Raw genomic sequence first — 22,247 nt, forward strand, 5'->3', positions numbered from 1 at the left:
TCATGTTTTTGTTGACATTTGACTTAAACTTTAATTACTTTATCAGTTTGATAATTTGCGGCGGGGGATTATGTCACCTTAGTGACAATGCTTGTGTTTATTTTGTCTTGGCTGTACAATAGAAAATATGATAAATGGACATTTTGACTTTCCTATAAAGTTAATCAGTGCTGGTTTGACCGTGCAAAGTTAATTCCAGGTCTTTCAGTAATAAGTGAACATGTGATGCTGGTTTTGATTTTTGTATTTTGGACAATAAGGTCATTTTCATAACAGTCAATCAGTGATTGAAATTTAATCAGTACACTAGTATGCAGCTGTGGTTTGGTGTATATACCAACCAGTAAAAATGAACAGCAAAAAAAGTTTCAAAATAACTATCTACAAAATTCAAAGGCTAACACAAGAAGACATCAAAGATAAATTGTTTTGATCACTGACATATATGGAACTTTTTTGGCTGGCCTTTTCAAACGTCCTTAAGTGAATATATACTGATTTTAGGTGGACGGTCAAGGTTTTGATGTACATAATGCTTAAAAATTAAATACATTTAATCACTTCTGATATGTTTATGTATCACTTGGGGTTGGACTTCTCCATACTGGACCTTAGTTCTGACATGTGACATTTGATATGTATTCTTTGAACATAGTTAAAATTCAGTTTCATTAAAATCAGATCTTATATAATAAGTTCTTGCAACCTACAAAAAAGGATCTGAAGACATCCACATCATGTATCATGTCCGAATGGCCTTCCATCCAAACAAACAGAGAATCACTTGCCAGATGAGGTTGATTCAACATTGAAAAGGCTATGCAGCCTATTCTAAATCACATTTACGAGATGTATAACTGATCCATCAGAATTATCATTTCTCTCTCTTTCTCGCTTTTGGGTGAAAATATTTTTCAACTAGTGCAGTATTGAGAAAGCAGCTTTCTGATTGGAGTCTTAAGGTAAAACTAATAAATATGTGGACCTGTGTAATGCTAAAATGTAACATAGATTGTAGGAGCATGTTTCAACCCTTATTGATCAGCTGTTATTTCGATTTGATATTTTGCCTTTACTTTTGCTTCTGTATTGCTTTGGAGTATTCGTTCTTAATAAACATTCATTAGAACAATTTCTTTCTTTTTTGTCATTGGGATAGCCTAGTGATTAAAGCGTTTGCTCGTAATGCTGAAGACCTGGGTTCGAATCCCACATGGGTACAATTGTGAAGTTCATTTCTGGTGTCCCCCCAGCGTGATATTGCTGGAATATTTCTAAATGCGGCATAAAACTAAACTCACTCATTTCTTTTCATTGACCTGCAGAGTTGACCAAAACAAAGATCTGCTCTGGTGTGCAATAATCCAGACTTACTAAGTTGGGAGTACTTAAATCTCCAATTTACCACTCACACCAATACATACCATGGTCTTACCCTGACAACACTGGGCTACACTGAATCAAATTCTGTAAAAGAATCATTATGGGATAACCAATTTGAGATTAAAGAACAGGCCGAATCCATCTCACCAGAGGCACATAACGTGTCAGTAAATATATACAGCCACATTAAGAAACTGTGCACACAGAAAATATAAATATAGGCACACAGCGTCTTTATACGTAACACAGCAAGTATTGGAGACAATCAAACGCTCATGCACGTGCCAGGCGACGTGACGTAATTGATGGTGGCCTATGGACTTGCAATGTGTTACTGCAAGTGCAGCCTGTGCAGCTGCACACATGTGAAACTCAGAAATTGCTGTCACTGTCGAAAGCTTGATCTTTGGTCATTCAAACGTTCACAAATTCACAGGAGAAGTCACATGCACATCATGCCAAGATAACATCTGCTCAACAACATGAAGCCATTGGAATGGTTGGAGCAGGAATGAGCCAACAACAGGTGGCTGCACATTTTCAGTGCCATCGTAACACAATATCTGCATTGGTCAGGCGTTATCGAAACACTAATGATTTTGCCAACCACCCACGTTCTGGTCTTCAATGCTCGTTTGGTAGCCTCTAGGCGTCGTCGATGCACTGCTGTGCTTTACGCACATCATGGTCATACCCGTTATTGACTTTGTGACTTAGTCCCTACAAACAGGGAGAATAGAAGACTGTAGACTATCCCTGCTCCAAATGAATTTTATCAGCATATACTCTATACTGGCATTACTGTGTTCTCTATTTCAGTATAGGCTTACAAGGATTTCATGAAATCCCTGAGGTAATATTTCAGTAATTTTATGAAATCCCTTGACATTTTAGGGAATACATGAAATCCCTGGGGGTCACAGTGATTTCCCGAAATCACTGACTCTTTAGGGATTATGTGAAATCCCTGGTTTCACACATTCCCTGTAACATATACATATTGCTAACCTATTGTAAAATTTACTATCAATACATTTCATAAGCTTATCTACTTTTTAAAATAAGTAGTTTTATATAACAAAATTGGAAGAAAAAATAGTTTATAGTCATAGTTGTATGCTGATAATGAAGAAATTGGGAACATATTACAACCGTTGGTGAGGTATGACAGTAGACCTTAAAAACACCATCTTGGATGATGATTGGGTTAAGATGGTAAATTTTGAAGAGTATGTAGTGAGTCATGCCGCCACATGTTCAGTAGGATAAGAGTTTGGCTCGTTGCTGGCCATAGTATTCTATGGCTATTTCGCTGTTGCAGAAGTGCATTTACGAATCGTACATGAGCACAGGCGTTGTCCTGAACGAATCAGGAATGACACCATATGTACCTGTGTAGTTCTACTGCAAGCAATCATAAATGATTTCATGTTCTGTTCTACAAAGGTTCTTGCAGGTGATGTTTGTCGTCAACTCTTATCCCCTTTTCCTATACATGGTATCCAAGTATATTCCATAATCCCTAATTCATTTTCGGAGTATATATCCTCAAGATGTCACCATAAAATTTTCATTGCTATTTATTTGAAAGGCATATCTATGTGAATGGTATTGAAGAATGTTACATAAAGTGAGTTTTTCTGTGACATTCCCAGCAGTTTCTTGTGGTTTCACATCGGTTCATTCACATGGCGACTTACTGAATTGTGTTAACAGTACCGGTAAATTCCAGCATAAGTAACGTCAGTTATGTTTACAGTCGCCATCTTGGATATGCTGACGTCACGTTTGTGTATCATGTGACCCTAGGTCACCTATAAATAGAGCTGTCAAGGTCAGCGTCGGTGCGGCAATTTTGACTTTGACAAGCAAGGTAGGGTTCCCAGGGTACGTCACAGCTAATTTCTCATTTTCACATTATAAGACATTTTTATTGTATAACTTTTAATTAACAAGGCTATTATTTAACACTTGGTCCGCTCTCTAAGTATCTAGTTGTGGATAAGTGAATTTTAGGGGATTATTTTCAACTTTTTTGACATCCGGATTTCGTCTGATAGCTCCGAGAATCCGACTGTCGATACGGATTCATTCCGACGGAATATCCCAGGATCGTATGATTCAAATGTACAGGTTACAGTCACAGTCATCAATCACAAGTCGCGAGTGATTTATCGTCAGTATGAAATATTACAGTTCACAGTGTATGTACGATCCAGTTATTCCGACCTGCTGTGTTTACACATTACCAAGTTACAGTCTCTGCTAAGGGTTTCTTCCACAGGGGATTATTGGAATCGTCTAAAGCCGAGACATACGTACTTCACTGTAAGTTATAATTAGGATTTGGCTTCATTCTTATCACGACGTTTTGTAGGAGGTGTGGCCTCCTTGGTATTCATTCCCAGTCACGTGACTTCCGGAATGTATTATTATCTGGATCCAGTTCCGGTTGCTGCACGTTCGTACACTTTAAAGTTTTGAAGTTTATTGTACAGTTAATTCGTTTAAACAGCCCAGGGTTCTCAATCGCGAATGGGATACAGTATTGCAAGACTACGACACACATGCTCCAGAGGGTTCAGATCTGGGCTTAACGCTGGCCAGGATAGAGTTGTCACTGCATTGGTCCTCATGTAATCCACTACGGCACGTGATCGATGAGGCTTGGCGTTGTCATCCATGTACTGAGGTCGTGTAGCAAGTGGATCGTTATCGAAATGAGGGACAACGACTGGCTGGAGGACGTTCCGGATGTATTGAGCTCCCGTTAAGTTGCCCCTGATGGTGACCAAATCCAGCTTGCAATCGTGAGAGAGGCATCCCCACACCATGACAGATCCTCCTCCATAGGCAACAGTTGGCAGAATGTTCCTGGGGGTATAAGCTGTGTTCTTATGCCTCCAAACATGTGTACGTCTATCAGTAACATGAATTTTTGTAAGAAGCGGATTTCGTCTTACCAATGGATTTTCCTCCAGGTCCTCAGATTCCAGTGTCGTCTGGCCAGGCACCATGCCAAAGGTGCACGGTTATGGTGGTCTCTTAACAAGGGACGTTCAATGACTCTTCTGGCCTTCAATCCTGCCGCTTAGAGACGATTTCTGACTGGCGTGCATGTCGTAGCAGTTGTCTGTGTTCACGCGGTGTAGTGACAGGAGATCTTCCAGACATTGGACGGCCCATTGCACTGCGCATGTTTCTGGACTAAACGGCTAACAACGGTGTAATGGTAACCCAGATTTCGTCCAATCGCCATAAAGGACATCCCCCGCGGTATGCATACCAATAACCCGATTCCTAGTGTCGATTGACAATCGTCTCCGTGCCATGTTCAATGAATATGCTTGAATGGCCGTTTCAGCCAACGTTTAATACCCACAAATACAGTTGGGCCATACTGCTTTGTGTGATCCTCGAGGGTAGCATGTTGCACGTGCATGCCATAAGCGACACGAGCGCGATTGTCACGCATCACTGGTTATATCGTCTCGCGCAAACTCTACTCTTCCCATAATTATACCTTGTATCACTATTTCAAATAAGGGGGGGGGGAGGGAAACAGTCATAAAAAATATCAGGGGGTGCTTAACATTTTTCTTTGCGTATAGATAAAAAAGGAAGCACTGAAGAAAATAACATCAATGCACGAACAAATCAGCATGTATCCATACTTATACCCACTCATATACACGTACACACACATCCATTTCACTATATCTACTCCAACTATTGTACCCACACTCACATAGACAGCTCGCATCTTTCCCCACCTTATCCCTCCATCCATCGTTCTCCATTTTCTCCCCAAATCCATCGTTCCCCTCTTTATTCATACATCCATCGCCGCCACCCTTACATCCATCGCCCGCCACCCTATCCTTACATCCATCGTCCCAACCTTATTCCTACATCCATAGTTACACATTTGCTCCCTGCACCCGTCGTTACCCTCCTTAACCTCACATCGTTCCCAACCATTTCCATACATCCATCGTTCCCCACCCTATCCCTAGATTCCTACACATTTAATGCCATCAATATCGTTCAATTGATAATAGAATCTGAAGACATGTCCATTTTTCTTTGTACTGGATTCCATGGCTCCATACGAATCCTTACGAAGATCGGCATTGCTTGGTCACTGTCTCAAAGATTAAGCATAATCCTTAACACTATCCCGGAAGAACATTTAAGACAAGTGGAATAAATACCATGTGGGTTCTCAAAACTTCAAATCATTTGCTTGAATGTTTATTATTTCACAAACATTCAGTTTTGTCAAAACTTGTCATTTTTCAACTTCCCAGACCACGATACAGTATGGCATAGTTAACATCATTTACCCATAGGACACTTGTTAATAACGTGGTGAAAAAAGATATACTAACATCTTCAGAGGTTCAGGACAATTTGTCAAAATGAAAGCAAATGTCATTTGTACTGAAAAAAAAAACTGCTGGACTTCCGCATTGACAGCATCTACGTGAGGTTTGTGGGAAAAACATTTAGGCAAACAATAGGCATCCCATGGACACCAAGTATGCTACCCTCCGTTCGGATCTGTTTCTCTGTGCAGACGATTCAGAATTTCTGCTCAGGTTGCCAATATAAAAACAAGAAAATTTGGCCAGGAGGTTTAACTCGACAAGTTATCGTTCAATGACCATCAAATAGCAAATTCACTACCACTGACTTACCCACCCAAACGTAATATTAAGGAGAACAGCTAGGTCTCTTCATGTATTTCATATGTAGATCTGTGCATAAGGATTCGGAGCCACAATAAAGCGCTCCACAAGGCTGTGCGAGGAGAATGGCTTCAACTTTCCGAAAGTCAACTTCCCGTTTGTTCCAATATTTTCCGCAAAACTGCAACAGTTCTAGGCTTTGGTATTTACATTTAACAACTTATGAGGTACGACCGAGCTTGTTCTTTCCAGCAAGATTTCTAAGAATGTCATACGACTTTCGCTTACCAGTTGTTGGTTTAAGGTGACTGTATTAAGGACCTTAGTAACGGTTTCAAAAGGTTCTATGGAAGACACATGGGGTTCTTTCCAAATTGGAAACGTTAGTGACAGAACGGATTTCCGATGCAAGTCAATATTTTGAACTGGGTCAGGGTACAATCACATTTTCGCGAACATCTGGTACTATTAATACTGTTGGATATTCATTCAAAGTCAAATATTAATGACTGTCGGAATCGGACAATCGACTCAACCTTGGTCTTTCTTTCAGTGATAAAACACTCTAAGGTTGATCGATAAGGGGAGGGAAGGGATGGTGTTACTGTTGCTTGCTATTCCGATAAACACACAAAGTAGATTGTGTATTGTATTTATTTAAATGTAATTATCAAAATTTCATCATCCAATAATATTCCAATATGATAATTCATAAGAGCTTAATTCAACCAGAACTTTATCTGTCTGTATTGACATCTAGAAATATCAGACGCACACTTGTCAATTTTCGATTGGGCTTGTTAGACTTATCAGTAAATAAGAGAAGATGATTTTCAATAGAGAGACGTTTAAGGATATGTCCATTATGTAACTCGGCTATAGAAGATGAAATTCACTTCGCTTTTCTATACCCACATTATGCTGATTTAATAAAAAAATATATCCCAAATAATTACCTGTTAAAATATCCTTCATCTGCCTTTGCTTCCCTCTGTCCTCCAAAAATGAAAATGTAATACGTAATCTTTCGCTTTATGTAAAACATGCTGTTTTCCTTAGAAGCAATATCTTATCTGAACTGTAATTTCTTTGTGAAATGTCTGTAACATGTGCTGTATATATACTTGAATTCCTTGTATATGGGCCGGAGGCCTTAAGTACAATAAATATCTTTGACTTTGACTTGGCTGTCTCCCACTAAAAAACTTCGTTTCACCATGTCATGTTCTTAACTTCTCACTTTCATGTTTGTAATTTCACCCATTGTACCCATGTGGAGTATCGAACCCTGGTCATCTGTGTGACAAATGAATCGAACGCCTTTACCACAGGGCTACCCATCGCCCAATCGCAGTGTATACAGTATATTCGAATACAAAGGGCAGCAGGGTAATGTTGTGTGTTACAGAAAGAAAAGAGACATGCTGTCTGAAATGACATATAACAAGACAGCAAGGAGTTAGTTTAGTTTTACGCCACACTCAGCAACATTCCAGCTATATGGCGGCGGTCTATAAATAAGTGAGTCTGGACCAGACACAATTGGGTTACTTTGACATGTGTCAACCCAGTGAGCGAGCCTGACCACCCGATCCCGTTTGTCGCCTCTCACGACTGACTGACTATGGTTTTACGCCGCTTTTAGCAATATTCCAGCAACATCACGGCGGGGGACACCAGAAATGGGCTTCACACATATTGTACCCATGTGGGGATTCGAACCCGGGTCTTCGGCGTGACGAGCCAACGCTTAAACCACTAGGCAACCCCACCGCCCCTGTCGCCTCTTAGGACAAGCATGGGTTACTGAAGAACAATTCTAAACCGGATCTTCACGGGTGAGACAGCAAAGGACATACATACCGTTCGACCAGGTGAGATAAATAGACGCCTCACCGTCATTACCTGTCTATGCTGCCACACGAAATGTCGTTTTCTCATATATTACTTTGATGACTAATATTTAATACATTTCATGATATCGGTATTCATTTAATGATGTTGAAGTGCAAAGTATATCATTACTTTTTTCAAGATATTATTTAAATATTAGTTATCAGCAACATTTGGGATATAATTAAAAGAATTGATGATCTGAGGAAAATAGTTTAATATTAGCACACTTCTGACCAATAATCATATCTTTATTTCAGTTGCAACATTAAATAAGTTGATGACACTGATACTATCACTGTTTAGAATGGGACTCCAAGATGTGGCCCATCCAGGATAAAATAGGTCAGGCCATAATGTGTACACACAGCCCAGCCGTCGACATCCGTTGTGTACAACCCTGAACATGGCCGGTGTCACCCTCGACCTCTACACAGTCGATGCCTTCACTGACGTCCCCTTCAAAGGCAACCCGGCTGCCGTCTGTCCCTTGCCGTCCCAAGTTGTAAGTTTCTCCTCATTATTGCGATACAAATAGCAGCATAATTTCAACGAGAACACACCCGCCAACCTTTTCATGTTATAAAAGTGATGTTGTACAGGTATTATATTGGTCACGTGCAGACAGAAGGATATGTACATTTGTTTGTAAAGAGTCTGTTCATTATTGCTAAAACAATTCTAGTCCCCGATTCTGGGGTTAATCTCAATCACTTGCGGAAACCAGAGAGTAACAGAGCGGATGAGTATTAAAGGGAAGTAAATCTAATAACTTTGTCACACAACCCTAACCGTGTGCCTTAAGCACGACCTCAATTCTGCTTTTCAAACATTGTACACCTGTTGCTTCATGGTCCAAGCCCTCCCTTAAAGTTCAAAATCAACCAATAACACATTGCTTATATTTTCCTCCACTGTAATATTGCTATTTTGTGCAAATGCCACAGTATATTAAATAACTCAACACTGCAATAATACACTCATCAACACGGTGCAAGTAACAATACATTAAGTAACTATCACAGCAACACTGAAAGTAACTGTCACAACAACACTGAAGGTAACTGTCACAACAATGAAAGTAGCTGTCATAACAACAATGCATTAAGTAACTATCACTAAGATACATTAAGTAACTATCACAGCAACACTGAAAGTAACTGTCACAACACTGAAAGTAGCTGTCATAACAACAATGCATTAAGTAACTATCACTAAGATATATTAAGTAACTATCACTAAGATATATTACTGACTGACTGACTGAGTTTAGTTTTACGCCGCTTTTAGCAATATTCCAGCAATATCACGGCGGGGGACACCAGAAATTGGCTTAACATATTGTGCCAATGTGGGGAATCGAACCCGGGTCTTCGGCGTGACGAGCCAACGCTTTAACCACGAGGCTACCCCACCGCCCCTAAGATATATTAAGTAACTATCACAGCAACACTTAAAGTAACTGTCATAACACTGAAAGTAGCTGTCATAACAACAATGCATTAAGTAACTATCACTAAGATACATTAAGTAACTATCACAGCAACACTGAAAGTAACTGTCACAACACTGAAAGTAGCTGTCATAACAACAATGCATTAAGTAACTATCACTAAGATACATTAAGTAACTATCACAGCAACACTGAAAGTAACTGTCACAACACTGAAAGTAGCTGTCATAACAACAATGCATTAAGTAACTATCACTAAGATACTTTAAGTAACTATCACAGCAACACTGAAAGTAGCTGTGACAACAATGAAAGTAGCTGCCATAACAACAATGCATTAAGTTACTATCACTAAGATATAGTAAGTAACTATCACTAAGATACATTAAGTAACTATCACAGCAACACTGAAAGAAGCTGTGACAACACTGAAAGTAGCTGTCATAACAACAATGCATTAAGTAACTATCACAAAGATACATTAAGTAACTATCACAGCAACACTGAAAGTAGCTGTCATAACAACAATGCATTAAGTAACTATCACTAAGATACATTAAGTAACTATCACAGCAACACTGAAAGTAACTGTCATAACAACAATGCATTAAGTAACTATCACTAAGATATATTAAGTAACTATCACAGCAACACTGAAAGTAACTGTCATAACAATGAAAGTAGCGGTCATAACAACAATGCATTAAGTCACTATCACTAAGATACATTAAGTAACTATCACAGCAACACTGAAAGTAGCTGTGACAACACTGAAAGTAGCTGTCATAACAACAATGCATTAAGTCACTATCACTAAGATACATTAAGTAACTATCACAGCAACACTGAAAGTAGCTGTGACAACAATGAAAGTAGCTGTCATAACAACAATGCATTAAGTAACTATCACTAAGATACATTAAGTAACTATCACAGCAACACTGAAAGTAACTGTCATAACACTGAAAGTAGCTGTCATAACAACAATGCATTAAGTAACTATCACTAAGATATATTAAGTAACTATCACAGCAACACTGAAAGTAGCTGTGACAACAATGAAAGTAGCTGTCATAACAACAATGCATTAAGTCACTATCACTAAGATACATTAAGTAACTCTCACAGCAACACTGAAAGTAGCTGTGACAACAATGAAAGTAGCTGTCATAACAACAATGCATTAAGTAACTATCACTAAGATACATTAAGTAACTATCACAGCAACACTGAAAGTAACTGTCATAACACTGAAAGTAGCTGTCATAACAACAATGCATTAAGTAACTATCACTAAGATACATTAAGTAACTATCACAGCAACACTGAAAGTAGCTGTCATAACACTGAAAGTAGCTGTCATAACAACAATGCATTTAGTAACTATCACTAAGATACATTAAGTAACTATCACAGCAACACTGAAAGTAGCTGTGACAACAATGAAAGTAGCTGTCATAACAACAATGCATTAAGTAACTATCACTAAGATACATTAAGTAACTATCACAGCAACACTGAAAGTAACTGTCATAACACTGAAAGTAGCTGTCATAACAACAATGCATTAAGTTACTATCACTAAGATATATTAAGTAACTATCACTAAGATACATTAAGTAACTATCACAGCAACACTGAAAGTAACTGTCACAACACTGAAAGTAGCTGTCATAACAACAATGCATTAAGTAACTATCACTACGATATACATTAAGTAACCATCGCTGACATAGTTTGTTCTTTGCCCTATTGTGATATTATGTTTCAGTTTCTGTTTGTCTCCACATGACGCTGCTTTCATACATTTCACTGAAATATGTCTACAGAATCTAGACGATGATGTCCTGCAGAAGATCGCCATGGAGATGAACCTGTCTGAAACTGCATTTATCAAACTTTTAGACAAGTCGGACAGTTTCAAGGGAAGTAAGTTTTCATATCGACACGTATCCAAAAGTTGACAGTGTTGGATTATAAGTTTGTCATAAGAGGGCTAACTGACAGAACGCAACAACAGAAGTCTCAGATAGGAGTACAGATTTACATTGACCTGTAAGGTAAAAATAACCACGTAATTGTAAGTGTTCTGTATGGGATACGACATTATGAAAAAGTTGGCATAACCATCCCATAAGCAAGTATATAGTGTACACACAGAAACCTACACAATTGTAACTTAGATCAACATTGACTATTCTTTCAAACCAACACTTTTATCTGAAAATACACTTGAAAATAAAGTATGAGTTGACGTTAGGGATATTTGATTTCTTTGACGATGTATTTGTTGAGACTTCCATTAAGCTAGACTGTATTCTATACGCACATATTCGCTTACCACGGTGTGCTTATAACTTATTCTTGACAAGATCTCGATCACTAAGTAGATGAGTAGAGCTCGAGTGAGATTGTCAATATTTCAATTCTTTCACGACGGCCAAAGAATAATTGAAGCCAAGCTTGGCAAATCAGTGATTGAAACACAATGAACGACAAAGGGGCATTCTGATGTTGGAGGTGGTCTAGCATGACAAAAATAACCTTTACATTAGGTTGTATCCCTTCGCATGTCCCTGGACATACTAACACGGTAATTGTCGCATTGTCGATTTAACAAAATCGATAATTGAGTGCATTATTATGTGTCTTGACAGGTAATACGTTTGGTTTGAGGTGGTTCACTACAAAAGAAGAATTCAAATTGTGCGGCCATGCTAAATTGGCATCAGCAGCTGTTTTGTTTGGAAAATTGGGTGAGTAAAAACATGAATTCCGAAACGTCCCCTGTATGAGTAACTGAGTGAGTTTTACGCAGCATTCAGCAATGTTCCAGCTTATATGGCGGAGGTCTGTAAATAATCGAGTCTGGACCAGACAATCCAGTGATCAACAGCATGATCATCGATCTACGCAGATGGGATACGATGACATGTGTCAACCAAGTCAGCGAGCCTGACCACCCGATTCCGTCAGTCGCCTCTTACGACAAGCATGAGTTGCTGAAGACCAATTCTAACCCGGATCTTCACAGGGATATGAACTGATTAAGTAATATTTCCAAGTGTATACTGTAGCTTAGTCTGTCTTACAGCGCCTGGAACAAACATATCGAATACATCCCAAAGTTACCTGGAAAAAATGACAAAGTTCTAAAATATTTTCTATTTGGTGAAAGAAAGACAAAATATACTACACACGAAGTTAAGACATTCGTGTAGTTCATTACATGCAGATACGTTTCGTGTTAATCTATCACAGCTTGCAATTGTGATGCTCCGGCGGAAGATGCTAACCATTTCTTTTTTAAAATGTCCAAATTTTGTCAGTTGCCGTTTTGATCTGAAGCAAGACTTTGAACTATCAAAAGTTCACTTAAGACATTGATACCATTCTTTACGGCAACCCTGCTCTGCCAAATACTATTAATGAACATATCTTGAGACATGTGCATAAATACATTGTACGAAGTAAGCGCTTCGATTAATCATTAATATGTCTTGATATTATTATGTCCATTCGTTATGTCCATTCATTATTGTTCATGTTTCTGATGGGAGCGGGCGGTAATAAGTTACATAACTTGTGCCCAATCCATTTCAACACTGAATAAAATATTTTCAAACAATAAGTAAAATTGACATAACGGACAATTGTGTCAACGATGATAGATAAAGTAATGCTCGGAAGTGTAGAAGTATAGAAAAACTATTAAAAATAACCATTTACATCATTGAAAGTTGTTTTGCTCTTACAATATTGAAACTATATTACTGGCTCGCCTGCATGTCAATTGGTATTGGCCAGTGATAGATTCTCTTTGAAAGAATGTCATCTTTACAAGAGAGTCTCAATAAACATCGGGGCGGTGGGGTAGCCTATTGGTTAAAGTGTTCGCTCGTCGATCGCGCCGAAGACCTGGGTTCGATTGCCAACATGGGTACAATGTGTGTCGCCCATTTCTGGTGTCCCCAACCGTGATGTTGCCGGAATATTGCTAAAAGCGGCATAATAAGAAACTCACACACTTAATAAACATCAGACGCCTAATTTGAAACCATTTATGACAACATAAGTCCTGACACAGATTTGGCGTATCTTTATTCTCCAGGCGTGACTTCCGTCTGCTGGTGGGCACCCCTGGCGACCCCGACAAACCGTTCCCCCCACCCAGTCATCTGGCACAGTCAGTCAACAGAATATGTGGTAAGTGTTGTACATACTGTCAGCTGGCATATTACATATATGTTTCCATGTGCAGCCCACACGGGGGGATCAGGAGAATACGTTTCATTAAGGGCCAAATATATACATTCGTGTTCTTTTTCCAAAATGACTGGATGTAGAGGCAGTTTTCAATTTTATTGTGTTTTATCTTTTACATATTTTCATGAAAGTAACATCGATTTTTATGTACCACATAAAGTATTTTACCGCGGTCCCTGCGGCAAGGAAATTACACTAACCGCATACTGGGCTGAATCTATCCCAATGCGACACATAGAGACAGGAATGGCGTGTGTAAAGCTCAAGGTGGTGCCTAAAAGTATTAGACGCAAGCTGACAAAGAAATATGAAGAAATTTAAGAAAAATAAAAATACAGCCTAATATCCATAATAAAAAAATGCATTACTGACGATCTTCGTGCAAGTATAAATGTATCCTTCTCTGTCAAAAGTTTCGCAACATGCAAAATAGTTGGAAAATTATGGTTGAATCACTGACACCAGGTGTTTGCGTTGCCAGTAGGAAGTTCCTGCTGTACCGGTAGACTCGCCACCCACAATATCTGCATATGTTTACCTCTTCCAGGGTAACAACACGTATGTGGCAGAGTTTGAAAACCCCGAGGAGGGATGGAGAGCCTTCTTTATACAGGTACGTGTATCCAGAGATGCTGGCAGACTCGTAGAAACTCCTCGTTGGTCCAATTCACTTTATTAGTCAGTGCTCGTGTGTTAGGAGCTTTACTTCCACCAGCGGAGGATGAGGACGTTTCATCATTGTCACAACATTAACAACAACCTGGGCCCAACCAACTGATGGTGTCGTCATTCATACACCATCTGCAATACCTTGTATATTTTGTGCAGCCTTCTGTTTGTCTTCCAATATATGCAGATCTCGGAATCATGAAACAAGTGAATTTGATTTGATGACTATTTCAACATTTTGTCTCTACGAGAAAGCTATTTATCATAGCATAACACGAGGTACTTCCTGAACCAAAGGTATTCATTTCTGCAACTCACATAAGTAAGATGTGTAACTTATCACACTGAAAATGTGCCCCGACTGATTTCTTAGAGGGGAAAGGACTGTGGGGTAGCCTAATGGTTAAAGCGTCCGCTTGTTACGCTGAAGACCCAGGTACAATGTGTGAAGTCCATTTCTGGTGTTCCCTGTCGTGATGTTGCTGGAATATTGCTAAAAGTAATGTCAAACCATACTCACTCACTCACAGAGGTCGACATGGAAGTTGTCCCAGCCTGTGAGTATGCTACTGGGAAACAATTTAACTGCCTGCTCCTTAACCAATCCAAAGCTTGCATTTTAATGTCAGATAAGATAACAATGTCTAGCATTTGGGTTCTATTTGTGTTACACTTATTGATAAAACGGGGGGATTTTCATGTGGTACAGAAATGTTTACTTTTATTGATTAGATAGATAAACATTTTAACACTATACAAAGAGTTGCTTCATTGTGGTGATGTTGCAGCTGACGTTCCGTGGTGTCAACGACTCTGTGCTGGAGTTCACAACGGAGAGCCAGATCATCCCGATACCTTCCCCTTCCCTGACTGCAGTGGAGAAAGTTGCCGAGGGACGCTTGTCTGACCAGTGATAATGTTTGATAATGTCATAGTGTTTCAACTATTTCTTGTCGACCTGTTTGTTTTGTTTAACGCCACAGTCCGCACTATGTTAGCTGTTTCTAGTCGACCTGTAAATATACAAGCGTACAAACCAGTGACTGAAATCATGAGCAACAATCCGTGACATCTTGGTGCTGTGACACGCAGCAGTCACTGAACCTGACCACTGGAACCATCATGACATCCTTATAGCAATTACATGTTACCAGGAACCTGTTGCTGTCTGGACTCACACGATGTGATGTGTCAGTGCCATATACCATGGTTGTATTGTCCATGGACTAGGGGATATATTGGAGTGTGCCAACCACATGGTTATCGTCCCTTTAGTCTAAACAATCCACATGAAATCGTTATCTATTTTTAATGTACTTATTGTTCAAATAAAAGTGTTGGGAAATGGTCGAGATATTTTTATATGTATTATGAGCATTCGTTAAATGACATCATTATTTTTTACATCTGTGTTCAGGTTTAACATGTGCTTCTTCAGAAAAAGAGGAAAAGAACAGCCAGATTATTTGAGTGTGATATAACACGTAATGCACAATTGATGGACGTGTCCATAATTGTGAATGAAAGCGCGTTTTTTACACTGCTCTAAGCATATCACAGGACACCATATTAATCAGCTTCAAACTTTGTACCCATGTGGGGAAATCGAACTCTTTTGCCTGAAGGTTTTAACCACAAAACAACCCCACCGATGGTTGTGTCAAATGTGAAGACAATACACGGTAACTCACCATAGTGATGACTTGTGCATCCACGTGGGACCTGGCGCTTTGTTTTTATTACAAGCATATAATTGTAGGTGTCCCAGATTTAACAATGGGGTCCCAAACTGAGATTCAGACACAAGTGACGTAAGATTGCGAATGTTCAGAGGGTGCATACAAAACAGATGTGGAGTTCAAGTGCTGGCGCTAGAAAGCTATGAAACATTCGACTGTGTATTGCATTGTTTAGATGATCTCTGGAAATGTTTTTTAAAACATAAAAATAAGGCCAGAAAGTTAACTGAAAATGAAATCTTCATTCGCCTTACAGCTGTAATATTGCTGAGGGTGGCGATGAACCGACGGAATTGTATGATTCTGGTTAGCAGAGAATGGTTTATTGCTTTTCACCCAAGTCCAGTAAATCCCCAGATCAAAGTTACTGCATTTGGACGAAAGGAGTGTGGAGATTAGATATAGGGGAAGGTGTGAGCTCGCTCAGCCTGTAGTGCATGTGCAATAGGTGTTTGTCGGGTTCATATCTGCCGATTTTGATGGACGCAAGACCCTACTGCAGTAACCATTGTGGTTCTGTAGAAATGGCTGAAATGCTGCTTTGAAACTTAGTATAATATTGTCCAGTTGAAGATGTTATGTTAGCATGGTTCATCCCTTTAGGTCGTTAATGGCAACGCAGGTTTGTATTTCTTGTACAGGAGATCAGGGTCGTAATCATCTGTTGAACTCCTGTAGTTGGCCGCAAAACGTTCTCATCAGTTCGAAGCAGCATACATTTTCCTGAAGTCAATTCTCCATCACCGGCTACCCTATCTACTTGGCATTATCGATGTCCTAACTGATGCTGTTGCATCATAGGCGTAGGAACTCTCTCTCTGTCTGTGTGAATGTCTCTCTCTCTCTCTCTCTGTGTGTGTGTGTGTGTGTGTGTGTGTGTGTGTGTGTGTTTCAAACATTTCAATCCCTGAGAGGAACATCTAATTTTTTCAAGGGATCACAAATGAAATTAATGGTAATGACAAACACATATACTTTGAATGCAGACAGGCTTCAAGTCATTCTCAGTATCAACATTGTCTCGAGGACGTATCACCTGACTAAGGACCAGTCATTCTGAACATGCGGATAGGCAAGGCATACATGTCCAATACAGAAGAGTACACCCCACCCCATTTTTAGTAGTTTTCAATACTCCCTCTACCGCATCCCTTCATTTTTCTCCTATAATATAAGTCAAGGGAGGATGCAATTTGGATGTAGTCCAAGATGGTTACAGTACCACTCATATATGCTCCAGAAATTCCCTCAACGCCCATTTTTTAGATACTTCTGTTCATTGTATTCAAATCCATACATGATTTGTGACGCACGCCACAAAAACAGAAACCACCTCCATGACACTTCACTAGGGTCAAATGAAGTAGGGCATCACTTTTTTAAACAGACTCCCGTCACTGCAAAATATTTAACTAGTAAATATGTAATGAGTTGATATTTGTTTAAATCTGAGAAAGTAACTTTAGTCAAAAGTCCATTCCATCCGGTTTTTACAGCTTCCAAGAATCCTCTTATGAGTTGTGTTATAAGAATTTATTCTCCCTATACTTGGGACTAGGGATTCATTGCTGAGACATAATAAAACAGACCAACATTATAAAGTGTGTTTCTTTGAGAGGCATTTTAGAAGTTGAATAGGTGATGGAAAACCAAGTTCTATGGATAGTCAACTTCTTTATTGCAATAAGTGTGACGTTTCGGTGTAGGTGTTAACACCCTTATCAAGCAAGTGAAACAAAGAGTTGAAACAAGGAGGATATATACATAGCTGCATAGTGATTACACATGTATATACAATTGACAAGGTTGATACACACTGGATTGCTAATTAGATTTGAGCAGAGTATGTTGATGTACAAATAATAAAGTGTTCTTGTTATTTCGGTCACGAATTGGTGTATGCACAGTACACTTGACAACGGATGCATTATAACATTATCACATGACATAACTCACATACTCTCGTCTTTAGTAAAACAACATACTTATCATCACTGAGAATGACAAACCACAAGATTTTCACTTTAGTACTGACCTCCCAAAGACAACACAACAGAGCAACATGAAACATTTAATTTCTTTACAAAACAATGACTATCTTGCCAAAATATAACAGATGTAAAACAAGAAGCACAACTGTTACATTTTTTTCTACCATCTTTACTGAAATAAATAATTTATGATGTCATCGTTTGAAATATTTCGACTACTTTGAAATAAAATTAATGAATATAAGATACAAGAAAGAAATGGAAATAACATATTCACAACTTGGTCCACTCCTATCCCAATATGAATTCCAGTGTAATCACAGCGGAGATACTAAAACTGGTACTCATAGCTCCACATCATAACACACAAACAATCAGTCAGTACTTACATATCCACTTTGCTAAGTATTTTATATAAAGTATATACCAACTAAAGTATAATATGAACAGAAAAGTAACAAGAAGACAAAGTTATCAATATCCCTCGCAGTGGTAAAATAATCTTCATGAGTATATCAGCTAGTTATGACTATGTCAAATGTTACATTGTTCTTCACATTGATCTACAAAAACATACATATGTAAACTATTCATATAGTAGCATGCTTGTATCAACAACAGACTGTCTGATACAGAAATAGAGTGGTACTGTTGATTTAAGTCATTAGGAGCTTGAATACACACAAAGTGAAATTAGAGTACTGACTTGTTGCCATGGAAATGCCAAAATTATTTTATTCAGAAATCCAAAATTACCAAAAGGCACCAGTTCACCACCAGACATATCTATGTAACAAGTCTGGTGAAGAAACATTGAACGGTTTTAATTTCTGCACTGGAAAGAGCACTACCACCACTTCAGTCGAAGTCTAAGTTGTTGCCATGGAAACTCAAAATATATTTATTCAGAAATCTAAATTTACCAAAGGCACCAGTTCACCACCAGACCTATCCATGTGCATAGTTTGGTGAAGAAATATGTAACGGTTTTATGTTCTGCTCCGGAAAAGACGATTTTGCACGGATGGACGCACAGATGAATTGCAAAATAATACCTGGTCCCACAAAATGAGTTGCAGGGGATAATAATTGCAGTCCAAAAGGAAGATCTGTATAAATGAACAAAATGCAAATGTAAGACCACAATCTATCATGAGGAAGCTGCGGTGGCTGAGCGGGTTAGGCGGCTGACTTTGTGTGTTGGCAAATAGGCGCCTGACTCTGAGTGTGTGGGTTTGAATCCTGGATGGGACTAAACCAATCAAAAGTACTAGAATATGTACTTTACTAAGAAACATAACATATGGCATATTTGACATATGTTTTATCTATAATAAAAATATACAAGTCATAAGGAATGTGTACACAGTCGGAAACAATGTTGTGTAACCATTGAATTGTAGTGAGAATTTTATCACTTAACAACTTTGTCATCACATCACATGAAAAGCCGGAACATTCTCAATACCCATCCAACCTGAACCTGAAGTACCTAGCCAAGCCCTGTAGAGATGTAGGAGGCAGGTGTCCCTGCCATAGTATTGCTGGAATATTGATAAAACAGTGTACAACAGTGAGAGTAATAGATCTAGAGCTCAAAACATTGTTATAGTGTGAGCTGTGTTTTTGTATATGTCATTGTTTCCACTCATGCTTAGTGAACCTGACATTACTGAAAAAGACTTAGATATATCATGAAATACACAATGCCATTTAGAAAGTGGTCAAATGTAACATATGTTATATTTGGGATTACACTTCTTAGTAAAATACAGAATTCTAGTACTTTTTTGTTTGATTTGCGTCATTTATCAGAGGGGTACACAAAGTCTGTGGTCTAGGACTATCAGTTGTCCGACTTCCATTTTTGTGGAAAGCCGCGGTGGCTGAGCAGTCTGGGCGTCTGACGTTGTGTGCTGGCGATTAGGTGCCTGACTCTGAGGGTGTGGGTTCGAAGCCGGATGGGACTCCAACCCAACAAAAGTACTAGAATCTGTACTTTACTAACAAAGTGTAATCCCAAATATAACATATGTTAGATATATCATCTCCCTAAAAACACAAAGAATTATAACAAAGATCAATTTCAATATCCTTGTGAAATCAAAGTTTGAATACTACTGTTGATGGGATCATAATCATAAGCATTTCCAGCTGAGAGTTTTCCTGACTCATAGATTGCCCATCGACCCCCTGACCTTGACATTGAACACATGATGACAGCCTCGCTATGGTTGGCATGAGTGAAGGATGTCTTACACAAATCTGTATTTGGTTTGTCAGCTTCGTAGAACTTCAGGCTGGGGTTTGGGTATTTGGATATGTTTGGTGAATCCCATGCACTTAACGTGAAAAATAAATGGGTGACTTCACTTGGGATTTTTTTAAGATAAACGTTAATAACATGGTGACCTTGATTCTTTATGCTGTCAATATGTCTCCTGAATGTTGCACAGCATCACCGGCACAACTAAGATGATCCCAGTCACAAAGATGAAGAAACTCGGTTCCGTTATAGAGGAGACAGGAAGCATCAAGATAATCTAGCCCAGACAGTGGAAATCCCAGTAGAGATCAAAACTACATGATCAAACCCTTCTGGAATGGCCAGCATCAGGACAACTAAGTAGACTGTAGAGTTAGGCTGAATGTTGTAGTCACTCAGCTTCATCTGTTTCTGACCATCTCCATACACCTACAACAGACAAACAGCTCTCTTGACCCGACCCGAAGCTTTGTGTTTCGCATGTTGTTTAATGCCGTACCTCAGCATTATTCCAGCTATATGGTTGCCGTTAGTAAATAATCGAGTCTGGACCAGACAATCAAGAGATTGACATGATTATCCACGTAATTGGATATGATGGCATGTGTCAACTAAGTCAGCAAGCCTGACCACCCTAATCCTGTTAGTTGCCTCTTATGACAAGCATGGGTTGCTGACAACAAATAATAACCGGATGGTCACTGGTCATGGCCCAAAGCAGTCAGACTGTACTCTGCATAAAGAATAATATTGTATACTGTTCCATAATGTACCTGGCAGTTAGGGCTGGGACGGGTTACTCAGATGGGTGGGTAATGAGTTGGACCCGGGTACTTGTCTCAACACGGACCAGTTAAGATCATGTGACTAATATATCAAACAATGTATGTTATTCTTTCATGATTAAAAGGTTGTATTGTCTTTGATCCCTTCCTCCTTCCATGTCCTCCATTCCTTTCATTATCCATTCCATTCCACTATTCCATCCATTTCCTTCATTCCATTCCATTTCCTTCCGTCAAGGGCTCCCCATATTCCTTGTCCATCCATTCCACTACTATCCATTATTTCTGTTTCCTTTCCATTCTCCGTTCCACCTCCATCCTTATCCATAAACCTACTATCCATTAATCCATTCCCTCTTTCTTTATCATTCACTGAATATTATCCATTTATTCCATTCCTGTCCACTCCTTTCCTTTATTTCTGTCCATTTCCATCCCCCCACTATTCCTTTATCCATATATTTTCCATTCCATTATTAAATATTCATTCCATTATATTTCATTTGTCTCATCTTCCATTTCTATTTCCTTCTCCTCCTTCCTTTTCCTTCCATATTTTCCATTCCTTCCTTGTTTATTTCCTTCCATTTTCTTCCTTCCTTCCATTTGTGTCTTCATTCAATCCATTAATCCATTCCATCCGTCCTTTCCTTCCACTCGTTTTCCTGTCCATTATCCTTCCTTCCTTCTCCATTGTTTATCCATTCCTCCATTCTATTATTCTTCTTCATTCCTTCAATTCTATCTTCCTTCTTCCATTATTTTCCATTCTGTCTCATATCTACTATCCATATCTCCACTATCTGGGGTCATTTCATATCTTTCCATTCCATTCCATCTTCTCGTTCATTGTCCTTCCTAAGTGTCTTCAGTCCATTCCACTGTGTTCTCTGTCTATTCTTCATGTATTCCTTCCTTCTTTGTCCGTCCATTCGTCTTCGTTTCCTTTCGTCGTGTCCACCTCCGTTTCTTCCTTCACATCTATCCACTGGGCCATCTTCCATTTCCTATCCATTCCTTTCCGCTCATGTGTATCCACCTTCCTCTTCTTCCTTCTGTCTCGTCCTCCAGTTATCCATTTCTTCGGTCGTCTCCGTCCATTTCACTATAT

At 39.0% G+C, this 22,247-nt stretch overlaps 2 protein-coding genes and 1 long non-coding RNA gene across 3 annotated transcripts; 2 read left to right on the forward strand and 1 right to left on the reverse strand.

Moving 5' to 3' along the window:
* Positions 1 to 8,205: 8,205 nt before the first annotated feature.
* LOC124275661 (phenazine biosynthesis-like domain-containing protein) lies at positions 8,206 to 12,184 on the forward strand. The gene is made up of 3 exons (XM_046711285.1): positions 8,206 to 8,472; positions 11,250 to 11,349; positions 12,078 to 12,184. Exons 1-3 carry the CDS (start codon positions 8,374 to 8,376, stop codon positions 12,182 to 12,184), a joined length of 306 nt encoding a protein of 101 aa, XP_046567241.1. The 5' UTR covers positions 8,206 to 8,373.
* Positions 12,185 to 13,513: 1,329 nt separating this feature from the next.
* LOC124275662 lies at positions 13,514 to 15,312 on the forward strand. Its single transcript, XR_006898332.1, has 3 exons — positions 13,514 to 13,626; positions 14,234 to 14,299; positions 15,144 to 15,312. It is a non-coding gene; the product is annotated as an uncharacterized LOC124275662 (long non-coding RNA).
* Positions 15,313 to 20,030: 4,718 nt separating this feature from the next.
* LOC124275663 lies at positions 20,031 to 20,830 on the reverse strand. Its single transcript, XM_046711286.1, is given in 3 exon segments — positions 20,031 to 20,518; positions 20,521 to 20,660; positions 20,662 to 20,830. Coding segments are annotated over 3 exon segments (582 nt in total). The 5' UTR covers positions 20,757 to 20,830; the 3' UTR covers positions 20,031 to 20,171.
* Positions 20,831 to 22,247: the final 1,417 nt, after the last annotated feature.

This window comes from Haliotis rubra, unplaced genomic scaffold, assembly GCF_003918875.1.
Source record: "Haliotis rubra isolate DU_JTF1 unplaced genomic scaffold, ASM391887v1 Scf2001, whole genome shotgun sequence".
In the NCBI taxonomy this organism is placed as follows: Eukaryota; Metazoa; Mollusca; class Gastropoda; order Lepetellida; family Haliotidae; genus Haliotis; species Haliotis rubra.

Bases quoted from the DNA above. Each gene is read 5' to 3' on its own strand.
- LOC124275661 (XM_046711285.1), top strand. From the start codon at position 8,374: ATGGCCGGTGTCACCCTCGACCTCTACACAGTCGATGCCTTCACTGAC. The intron at 8,473-11,249 runs GTAAGTTTCTCC...ATATGTCTACAG, and splicing joins GTCCCTTGCCGTCCCAAGTT to AATCTAGACGATGATGTCCT. The intron at 11,350-12,077 runs GTAAGTTTTCAT...GTGTCTTGACAG, and splicing joins GTCGGACAGTTTCAAGGGAA to GTAATACGTTTGGTTTGAGG.